The sequence below is a fragment of the Engystomops pustulosus genome, unplaced genomic scaffold (assembly GCF_040894005.1).
Source record: "Engystomops pustulosus unplaced genomic scaffold, aEngPut4.maternal MAT_SCAFFOLD_87, whole genome shotgun sequence".
Taxonomy (NCBI): domain Eukaryota; kingdom Metazoa; phylum Chordata; class Amphibia; order Anura; family Leptodactylidae; genus Engystomops; species Engystomops pustulosus.
The window spans coordinates 139,258-151,391 of record NW_027284974.1 but is presented as its reverse complement, the minus strand read 5'-3'; the positions used below and the strand labels follow the sequence as shown (position 1 = coordinate 151,391).

The following is a 12,134-nucleotide window of genomic DNA, read 5'->3' as shown; positions in this document are numbered from 1 at the left end:
GTATATATATCCCCCCAGCACCGGGCAGTTACTGTATATATCCCCCCAGCACCGGGCAGTTACTGTATATATACCCCCAGCACCGGGCAGTTACTGTATATATATCCCCCCAGCACCGGGCAGTTACTGTATATATATATCCCCCCCAGCACCGGGCAGTTACTGTATATATCCCCCAGCACCAGGCAATAACTTGTGTAGCATTGCTGATCCATATGACATACACAGGGGACACTTACCTGCGGTGCTGAGTGACAGGAGCAGTAGGTAGAGGGGATATGGGGGGATCTTTCATGTCCTGTGATCCGGGATACGACCTCCACCCTGTTCTGTAATGGCCGCGGCTGCCGAGTCTCATCCTCACAAGTTTTACTTTCACTTCTGAGAGAAGATGAAGAGTAAGACTGACCCCTAGTGAGGTATATAGAGTATAACACCCCCCCTAGTGAGGTATATAGAGTATAACACCCCCCCCCTAGTGATGTATATAGAGTATAACACCCCCCCCTAGTGATGTATATAGAGTATAACCCCCCCCCTAGTGATGTATATAGAGTATAACCCCCCCCCCCTAGTGATGTATATAGAGTATAACACCCCCCCCCTAGTGATGTATATAGAGTATAACCCCCCCCCCCTAGTGATGTATATAGAGTATAACCCCCCCCCCCCTAGTGATGTATATAGAGTATAACCCCCCCCCCCTAGTGATGTATATAGAGTATAACCCCCCCCCCCCCTAGTGATGTATATAGAGTATAACCCCCCCCCCCTAGTGATGTATATAGAGTATAACCCCCCCCTAGTGATGTATATAGAGTATAACCCCCCCCCCTAGTGATGTATATAGAGTATAACCCCCCCCCCTAGTGATGTATATAGAGTATAACCCCCCCCCCCCCTAGTGATGTATATAGAGTATAACACCCATAGTACACAGCCCCGCACTCATAGTACACGGCACTGCCCCATACCACACAGCACTGCCCCCATACTACACAGCACTGCCCCCATACTACACAGCACTGCACCCATACTACACAGCACTGCACCCATAGTACACGGCACTGCCCCCATAGCACACGGCACTGCCCCCATAGCACACGGCACTGCCCCCATAGCACACGGCACTGCACCCATAGCACACGGCACTGCACCCATAGCACACGGCACTGCACCCATAGTACACAGCACTGCACCCATAGTACACAGCACTGCACCCATAGTACACAGCACTGCACCCATAGTACACAGCACTGCACCCATAGTACACAGCACTGCACCCATAGTATACAGCACTGCACCCATAGTATACAGCACTGCACCCATAGTACACAGCACTGTCCCCATAGTACACAGCACTGCCCCCATACTACACAGCACTGCACCCATAGTACACAGCACTGCACCCATAGTACACAGCACTACACCCATACTACACAGCACTGCACCCATACTACACAGCACTGCACCCATACTACACAGAACTACCCCCATAGTACACAGCACTGCACCCATAGTACACAGCACTGCACCCATAGTACACAGCACTGCACCCATAGTACACAGCACTGCACCCATAGTACACAGCACTGCACCATAGTATACAGCACTGCACCCATAGTATACAGCACTGCACCCATAGTATACAGCACTGCACCCATACTACACAGCACTGCCCCCATACTACACAGCACTGCCCCCATACTACACAGCACTGCCCCCATAGTATACAGCACTGCACCCATACTACACAGCACTGCACCCATACTACACAGCACTGCACCCATACTACACAGAACTACCCCCATAGTATACAGCACTACCCCCATAGTACACAGCACTACCCCCATAGTACACAGCACTACCCCCATAGTACACAGCACTGCACCCATAGTACACAGCACTACCCCCATAGTACACAGCACTACCCGCACTACCTGAGCGGGGAAGTGACACATGCAGGATATCGGGCGCAGGATCTTAGTGACTCCCCGCACAGCGCATTATACACGGACAATGCACTTACATGCACCAGGAAGAAGAAGGTGAACTCCGGGGACCTGAGCGGGGAAGCGACACATGCAGGATATCGGGCGCAGGATCTTAGTGACTCCCCGCACAGCGCATTATACACGGACAATGCACTTACATGCACCAGGAAGAAGAAGGTGAACTCCGGGGACCTGAGCGGGGAAGCGACACATGCAGGATATTGGGCGCAGGATCTTAGTGACTCCCCGCACAGCACATTATACACGGACAATGCACTTACATGCACCAGGAAGAAGACGGTGAACTCCGGGGACCTGAGCGGGGAAGCGACACATGCAGGATATCAGGTGCAGGATCTTAGTGACTCCCTGCACAGCGCATTATACACGGACATTGCACTTACATGCACCAGGAAGAAGGTGAACTCCAGGGACCTGAGCGGGGAAGCGACACATGCAGGATATCGGGGGCAGGATCTTAGTGACTCCCTGCACAGCGCATTATACACGGACAATGCACTTACATGCACCAGGAAGAAGAAGGTGAACTCCAGGGACCTGAGCAGGGAAGCGACACATGCAGGATATCGGGCGCACGATCTTCGTGACTCCCCGCACAGCGCATTATACACGGACAATGCACTTACATGCACCAGGAAGAAGAAGGTGAACTCCAGGGACCTGAGCAGGGAAGCGACACATGCAGGATATCGGGCGCACGATCTTCGTGACTCCCCGCACAGCGCATTATACACGGACAATGCACTTACATGCACCAGGAAGAAGAAGGTGAACTCCGGGGACCTGAGCGGGGAAGAGACACATGCAGGATATCGGGTGCAGGATCTTAGTGACTCACCGCACAGCGCATTATACACGGACAATGCACTTACATGCACCAGGAAGAAGAAGGTGAACTCCGGGGACCTGAGCGGGGAAGCGACACATGCAGGATATCGGGCGCAGGATCTTAGTGACTCCCCGCACAGCGCATTATACATGGACAATGCACTTACATGCTCCAGGAAGAAGAAGGTGAACTCCAGGGACCTGAGCGGGGAAGCGACACATGCAGGATATCGGGCGCAGGATCTTAGTGACTCCCCGCACAGCGCATTATACACAGACAATGCACTTACATGCACCAGGAAGAAGAAGGTGAACTCCAGGGACCTGAGCGGGGAAGCGACACATGCAGGATATCGGGCGCAGGATCTTAGTGACTCCCCGCACAGCGCATTATACACGGACAATGCACTTACATGCACCAGGAAGAAGAAGGTGAACTCCGGGGACCTGAGCGGGGAAGTGACACATGCAGGATATCAGGTGCAGGATCTTAGTGACTCCCCGCACAGCGCATTATACACGGACAATGCACTTACATGCACCAGGAAGAAGAAGGTGAACTCCGGGGACCTGAGCGGGGAAGCGACACATGCAGGATATCGGGCGCAGGATCTTAGTGACTCCCCGCACAGCGCATTATACATGGACAATGCACTTACATGCACCAGGAAGAAGAGGGTGAACTCCTGGGACCTGAGCGTGGAAGTGACACATGCAGGATATCGGGACAGGATCTCAGTGACTCCCCGCACAGCGCATTATACACGGACAATGCACACACATGCACCAGGAGGAAGAAGGTGAACTCCGGGGACCTGAGCGGGGAAGTGACACATGCAGGATATCGGGTGCAGGATCTTAGTGACTCCCTGCACAGCGCATTATACACGGACAATGCACTTACATGCACCAGGAAGAAGAAGGTGAACTCCGGGGACCTGAGCGGGGAAGCGACACATGCAGGATATCGGGCGCAGGATCTTAGTGACTCCCCGCACAGCGCATTATACACGGACACTGCACTTACATGCACCAGGAAGAAGAAGGTGAACTCCAGGGACCTGAGCGGGGAAGTGACACATGCAGGATATCGGGCGCAGGATCTTAGTAACTCCCGGCACAGCACATTATACACGGACAATGCACTTACATGCACCAGGAAGAAGGTGAACTCCGGGGACCTGAGCGGGGAAGTGACACATGCAGGATATCGGGTGCAGGATCTTAGTGACTCCCCGCACAGTGCATTATACACAGACAATGCACTTACATGCACCAGGAAGAAGAAGGTGAACTCCGGGGACCTGAGCGGGGAAGAGACACATGCAGGATATCGGGTGCAGGATCTTAGTTACTCCCCGCACAGCGCATTATACACGGACAATGCACTTACATGCACCAGGAAGAAGAAGGTGAACTCCAGGGACCTGAGCGGGGAAGTGACACATGCAGGATATCGGGCGCAGGATCTTAGTGACTCCCCGCACAGCGCATTATACACGGACAATGCACTTACATGCACCAGGAAGAAGAAGGTGAACTCCGGGGACCTGAGCGGGGAAGAGACACATGCAGGATATCGGGTGCAGGATCTTAGTGACTCCCCGCACAGCGCATTATACACGGACAATGCACTTACATGCACCAGGAAGAAGAAGGTGAACTCCAGGGACCTGAGCGGGGAAGCAACACATGCAGGATATCGGGTGCAGGATCTTAGTGACTCCCCGCACAGCGCATTATACACGGACAATGCACTTACATGCACCAGGAAGAAGAAGGAGAACTCCGGGGACCTGAGCGGGGAAGTGACACATGCAGGATATCGGGTGCACGATCTTAGTGACTCCCTGCACAGCGCATTATACACAGACAATGCACTTACATGCACCAGGAAGAAGAAGGTGAACTCCGGGGACCTGAGCGGGGAGGTGACACGTGCAGGATATCGGGTGCAGGATCTCAGTGATTCCTCTCACAGCGCATTATACACGGACATTGCACTTACATGCACCAGGAAGAAGAAGGAGAACTCCGGGGACCTGAGCGGGGAAGCAACACATGCAGGATAACGGGCGCAGGATCTTAGTGACTCCCTGCACAGCGCATTATACACGGACAATGCACTTACATGTACCAGGAAGAAGAAGGTGAACTCCAGGGACCTGAGCGGGGAAGTGACACATGCAGGATATCGGGCGCAGGATCTTAGTGACTCCCCGCACAGCGCATTATACACGGACAATGCACTTACATGCACCAGGAAGAAGAAGGTGAACTCCAGGGACCTGAGCGGGGAAGTGACACATGCAGGATATCGGGCGCAGGATCTTAGTGACTCCCCGCACAGCGCATTATTCACGGACAATGCACACACATGCACCAGGAGGAAGAAGGTGAACTCCGGGGACCTGAGCGGGGAAGTGACACATGCAGGATATCGGGTGCAGGATCTTAGTGACTCCCTGCACAGCGCATTATACACGGACAATGCACTTACATGCACCAGGAAGAAGAAGGTGAACTCCGGGGACCTGAGCGGGGAAGCGACACATGCAGGATATCGGGCGCAGGATCTTAGTAACTCCCGGCACAGCGCATTATACACAGACAATGCACTTACATGCACCAGGAAGAAGGTGAACTCCGGGGACCTGAGCGGGGAAGTGACACATGCAGGATATCGGGTGCAGGATCTTAGTGACTCCCCGCACAGTGCATTATACACAGACAATGCACTTACATGCACCAGGAAGAAGAAGGTGAACTCCAGGGACCTGAGCAGGAAAGCGACACATGCAGGATATCGGGCGCACGATCTTCGTGACTCCCCGCACAGCGCATTATACACGGACAATGCACTTACATGCACCAGGAAGAAGAAGGTGAACTCCGGGGACCTGAGCGGGGAAGAGACACATGCAGGATATCGGGTGCAGGATCTTAGTGACTCCCCGCACAGCGCATTATACACGGACAATGCACTTACATGCACCAGGAAGAAGAAGGTGAACTCCAGGGACCTGAGCGGGGAAGCAACACATGCAGGATATCGGGTGCAGGATCTTAGTGACTCCCCGCACAGCGCATTATACACGGACAATGCACTTACATGCACCAGGAAGAAGAAGGAGAACTCCGGGGACCTGAGCGGGGAAGTGACACATGCAGGATATCGGGTGCACGATCTTAGTGACTCCCTGCACAGCGCATTATACACAGACAATGCACTTACATGCACCAGGAAGAAGAAGGTGAACTCCGGGGACCTGAGCGGGGAGGTGACACGTGCAGGATATCGGGTGCAGGATCTCAGTGATTCCTCTCACAGCGCATTATACACGGACATTGCACTTACATGCACCAGGAAGAAGAAGGAGAACTCCGGGGACCTGAGCGGGGAAGCAACACATGCAGGATAACGGGCGCAGGATCTTAGTGACTCCCTGCACAGCGCATTATACACGGACAATGCACTTACATGTACCAGGAAGAAGAAGGTGAACTCCAGGGACCTGAGCGCGGAAGTGACACATGCAGGATATCGGGCGCAGGATCTTAGTGACTCCCCGCACAGCGCATTATACACGGACAATGCACTTACATGCACCAGGAAGAAGAAGGTGAACTCCAGGGACCTGAGCGGGGAAGTGACACATGCAGGATATCGGGCGCAGGATCTTAGTGACTCCCCGCACAGCGCATTATTCACGGACAATGCACTTACATGCACCAGGAAGAAGAAGGAGAACTCCGGGGACCTGAGCGGGGAAGTGACACATGCAGGATATCGGGCGCAGGATCTTAGTGACTCCCCGCACAGCGCATTATTCACGGACAATGCACTTACATGCACCAGGAAGAAGAAGGAGAACTCCGGGGACCTGAGCGGGGAAGTGACACATGCAGGATATCGGGACAGGATCTCAGTGACTCCCCGCACAGCGCATTATACACGGACAATGCACTTACATGCACCAGGAAGAAGAAGGTGAACTCCAGGGACCTGAGCAGGGAAGCGACACATGCAGGATATCGGGCGCACGATCTTCGTGACTCCCCGCACAGCGCATTATACACGGACAATGCACTTACATGCACCAGGAAGAAGAAGGTGAACTCCGGGGACCTGAGCGGGGAAGAGACACATGCAGGATATCGGGTGCAGGATCTTAGTGACTCCCCGCACAGCGCATTATACACGGACAATGCACTTACATGCACCAGGAAGAAGAAGGTGAACTCCAGGGACCTGAGCGGGGAAGAGACACATGCAGGATATCGGGCACAGGATCTTAGTGACTCCCTGCACAGCGCATTATACACGGACAATGCACTTACATGCACCAGGAAGAAGAAGGTGAACTCCGGGGACCTGAGCGGGGAAGCGACACATGCAGGATATCGGGCGCCTGATCTTAGTGACTCCCCGCACAGCGCATTATACACGGACAATGCACTTACATGCACCAGGAAGAAGAAGGAGAACTCCGGGGACCTGAGCGGGGAAGTGACACATGCAGGATATCGGGTGCAGGATCTTAGTGACTCCCCGCACAGCGCATTATACACGGACAATGCACTTACATGCACCAGGAAGAAGAAGGAGAACTCCGGGGACCTGAGCGGGGAAGCAACACATGCAGGATAACGGGCGCAGGATCTTAGTGACTCCCTGCACAGCGCATTATACACGGACAATGCACTTACATGCACCAGGAAGAAGAAGGAGAACTCCGGGGACCTGAGCGGGGAAGCAACACATGCAGGATAACGGGCGCAGGATCTTAGTGACTCTCTGCACAGCGCATTATACACGGACAATGCACTTACATGCACCAGGAAGAAGAAGGAGAACTCCGGGGACCTGAGCAGGGAAGTGACACATGCAGGATATCGGGCGCAGGATCTTAGTGACTCCCCGCACAGCGCATTATTCACGGACAATGCACTTACATGCACCAAGAAGAAGAAGGAGAACTCCGGGGACCTGAGCGGGGAAGTGACACATGCAGGATATCGGGCGCACGATCTTAGTGACTCCCCGCACAGCGCATTATACACAGACAATGCACTTACATGCACCAGGAAGAAGAAGGTGAACTCCTGGGACCTGAGCGGAGAATCGACACATGCAGGATATCGGGCGCAGGATCTTAGTGACTCCCCGCACAGCGCATTATACACGGACAATGCACTTACATGCACCAGGAAGAAGAAGGAGAACTCCGGGGACCTGAGCGGGGAAGTGACACATGCAGGATATCGGGTGCAGGATCTTAGTGACTCCCCGCACAGCGCATTATACACGGACAATGCACTTACATGCACCAGGAAGAAGAAGGAGAACTCCGGGGACCTGAGCGGGGAAGCAACACATGCAGGATAACGGGCGCAGGATCTTAGTGACTCCCTGCACAGCGCATTATACACGGACAATGCACTTACATGCACCAGGAAGAAGAAGGAGAACTCCGGGGACCTGAGCGGGGAAGCAACACATGCAGGATAACGGGCGCAGGATCTTAGTGACTCTCTGCACAGCGCATTATACACGGACAATGCACTTACATGCACCAGGAAGAAGAAGGAGAACTCCGGGGACCTGAGCAGGGAAGTGACACATGCAGGATATCGGGCGCAGGATCTTAGTGACTCCCCGCACAGCGCATTATTCACGGACAATGCACTTACATGCACCAAGAAGAAGAAGGAGAACTCCGGGGACCTGAGCGGGGAAGTGACACATGCAGGATATCGGGCGCACGATCTTAGTGACTCCCCGCACAGCGCATTATACACAGACAATGCACTTACATGCACCAGGAAGAAGAAGGTGAACTCCTGGGACCTGAGCGGAGAATCGACACATGCAGGATATCGGGCGCAGGATCTTAGTGACTCCCCGCACAGCGCATTATACACGGACAATGCACTTACATGCACCAGGAAGAAGAAGGTGAACTCCGGGGACCTGAGCGGGGAAGTGACACATGCAGGATATCGGGTGCAGGATCTTAGTGACTCCCCGCACAGCGCATTATACACGGACAATGCAGTTACATGCACCAGGAAGAAGAAGGTGAACTCCGGGGACCTGAGCGGGGAAGTGACACATGCAGGATATCGGGCGCAGGATCTTACTGACTCCCCGCACAGCGCATTATACATGGACAATGCACTTACATGCACCAGGAAGAAGAGGGTAAACTCCAGGGACCTGAGCAGGGAAGCAACACATGCAGGATATCAAGGCAGGATCTTCGAGACTCCCTGCACAGCGCATTATACACGGACAATGCACACACATGCACCAGGAGGAAGAAGGTGAACTCCGGGGACCTGATCGGGGAAGTGACACATGCAGGATATCGGGTGCAGGATCTTAGTGACTCCCCGCACAGCGCGTTATACACGGACAATGCACTTACATGCACCAGGAAGAAGGTGAACTCCAGGGACCTGAGCAGGGAAGCGACACATGCAGGATATCGGGCGCAGGATATTAGTGACTCCCCGCACAGCGCATTATACACGGACAATGCACTTACATGTACCAGGAAGAAGAAGGTGAACTCCGGGGACCTGAGCGGGGAAGAGACACATGCAGGATATCGGTTGCAGGATCTTAGTGACTCCCCGCACAGCGCATTATACACGGACAATGCACTTACATGCACCAGGAAGAAGAAGGTGAACTCCAGGGACCTGAGCGGGGAAGCGACACATGCAGGATATCGGGGGCAGGATCTTAGTGACTCCCCGCACAGCGCATTATACACGGACAATGCACTTACATGCAGCAGAAATAAGAAGGTGAACTCCGGGGACCTGAGTGGGGAAGCGACACATGCAGGATATCGGGCGCAGGATCTTAGTGACTCCCCGCACAGTGCATTATACACGGACAATGCACTTACATGCACCAGGAAGAAGGTGAACTCCAGGGACCTGAGCGGGGAAGTGACACATGCAGGATATCGGGTGCAGGATCTTAGTGACTCCCCGCACAGCCCATTATACATGGACAATGCACTTACATGCACCAGGAAGAAGAAGGTGAACTCCGGGGACCTGAGCGGGGAAGCGACACATGCAGGATATCGGGGGCAGGATCTTAGTGACTCCCCGCACAGCGCATTATACACGGACAATGCACTTACATGCACCAGGAAGAAGAAGGTGAACTCCCGGGACCTGAGCGGGGAAGCGACACATGCAGGATATCGGGGGCAGGATCTTAGTGACTCCCCGCACAGCGCATTATACACGGACAATGCACTTACATGCACCAGGAAGAAGAAGGTGAACTCCGGGGACCTGAGCGGGGAAGTGACACTTGCAGGATATAAGGCGCAGGATCTTAGTGACTCCCTGCACAGCGCATTATACACGGACAATGCACTTACATGCACCAGGAAGAAGAAGGTGAACTCCAGGGACCTGAGCGGGGAAGTGACACTTGCAGGATATCGGGGGCAGGATCTTAGTGACTCGCCGCACAGCGCATTATACACGGACAATGCACTTACATGCACCAGGAAGAAGAAGGTGAACTCCGGGGACCTGAGCGGGGAAGCGACACATGCAGGATATCGGGGGCAGGATCTTAGTGACTCCCCGCACAGCGCATTATACATGGACAATGCACTTACATGCACCAGGAAGAAGAAGGTGAACTCCAGGGACCTGAGCGGGGAAGCGACACATGCAGGATATCGGGCGCAGGATCTTAGTGACTCCGTGCACAGCGCGTTATACACGGACAATGCACTTACATGCACCAGGAAGAAGAAGGTGAACTCCAGGGACCTGAGCGGGGAAGCGACACATGCAGGATATCGGACGCACGATCTTAGTGACTCCCCGCACAGCGCATTATACACGGACAATGCACTTACATGCACCAGGAAGAAGAAGGTGAACTCCAGGGACCTGAGCGGGGATGCGACACATGCAGGATATCGGGCGCAGGATCTTAGTGACTCCCTGCACAGCGCATTATACACGGACAATGCACTTACATGCACCAGGAAGAAGAAGGAAATAGTCGGGAAACCTGACGAAAATGTGCCCCGCAGACCCTTTGTAAATGAGCCCCAATGAGCGGCTCTCATCATTGGAAGGATAAATCCATAGCACCTGATAAGAATAGAAATAGTTTCTCAGCTTTTTGCAGACCAGGAACATGGGGCTTTCTCTATGAGGCGCCGACACATCTCCAGCGGAAATACAAATCATAATAATCTTTATTTATACAGGGGATAAGATATCACAGTAATAACAGTCATATGGACAATAGGAGGGAGGATCCTGATCACATCATCAATGGTTTCTGGAAGGCAATCACCCAGTAGTTCTTGTGCACCTCGTGGAGCGTGGAAGTAGATGAGCAGGAGAGAAGCAGGAATGGCGCACGCTGACACCGTCAGGTAGATACAGGGTGCTCCTGTGTCCGGGATGGATCTTTTCTGCACGGGCTTCAGGTGTAGCTATAAAAGGGTTTGGCTCTATATCTTTACGAGTCTCTTGCACTTGATGAAGGGCTTCATGGACCATGAAAATGTGTTGTGATTGTGAGACAATAAATCTGATACTCTCTTTACCTACCGTATCAGTGGGCGCCATTCCGGCGCTCTCCTTCCTCTCTACAAGTCCAGGACCGGTGTGGCTGCTGCTACCCGGACTTACCAAGCAAAGGCAGCTCCCGACATTTACCCGAAGCCTAACCTAGTGACGTAGAGGCCTGAAGATAGCACAACCCAATCTACTGAGCCTCCACCCTTACAACTATTGATGGGAATGCTACTACTCTACGAGGGCTTCTCCTTCTCTCCGATGCTGATGACATTACCGGCAGTACATGAGCTGCAGTTGTTTTCTGCTCGTAGCTAATGGTTACCATGGATGATGGTTCTGGAAGAGCCAAACAGACATGGAAAGGCAGTGGTGGGGAAGATCATGTTTTACAAAAAGCAGAGGCCTCAGGCCACATCGGGCAGTCCACGGAAGGTAAAAGTGGGAGATTTTCCTGCTGTGATATTGCACACAGTCTTCATTGAACAATGCTTGATGCTGAAGAGATGTCATCAGGTCGCAGCTCACCCTTGGCTGCAGTGGAAGGCACATTGACGAAACTCTGCGAGTCCACTATATCCGGGGCTTCTGTGAGTGAAGGATCTACACAGATCTCAAGACTGGAGACTCTTAATGTTCATGGTCGTGTCTACGACTTACAGGATCTGCAGGAGACACCTAGAGAAGCCATAAATAGAGACTGTCCATCTATAA

The 12,134-nt window shown here is 53.2% G+C and overlaps 2 protein-coding genes across 3 annotated transcripts in view; both read right to left on the bottom strand.

The window, feature by feature from the left end:
• LOC140106908 (uncharacterized) overlaps window positions 1-373 on the bottom strand; it is an 82,984-nt gene extending 82,611 nt beyond the window's left edge. Inside the window, exon 1 of the mRNA XM_072131546.1 lies at window positions 240-373. The gene's annotated coding sequence lies outside the window, so the exon portion shown is untranslated. The remainder of the gene's footprint in view (window positions 1-239) is intronic.
• Window positions 374-11,086: 10,713 nt separating this feature from the next.
• Window positions 11,087-12,134, bottom strand: part of LOC140106909 (uncharacterized) — a 77,583-nt gene continuing 76,535 nt past the window's right edge. The window contains exon 11 of one of the 2 annotated variants that reach the window (XM_072131548.1): window positions 11,087-12,098. In XM_072131548.1, the coding sequence (XP_071987649.1) occupies window positions 12,070-12,098 (29 nt within the window). In that variant the 3' untranslated portion in view covers window positions 11,087-12,069. The remainder of the gene's footprint in view (window positions 12,099-12,134) is intronic. The other variant, XM_072131547.1, reaches the window with a different exon arrangement.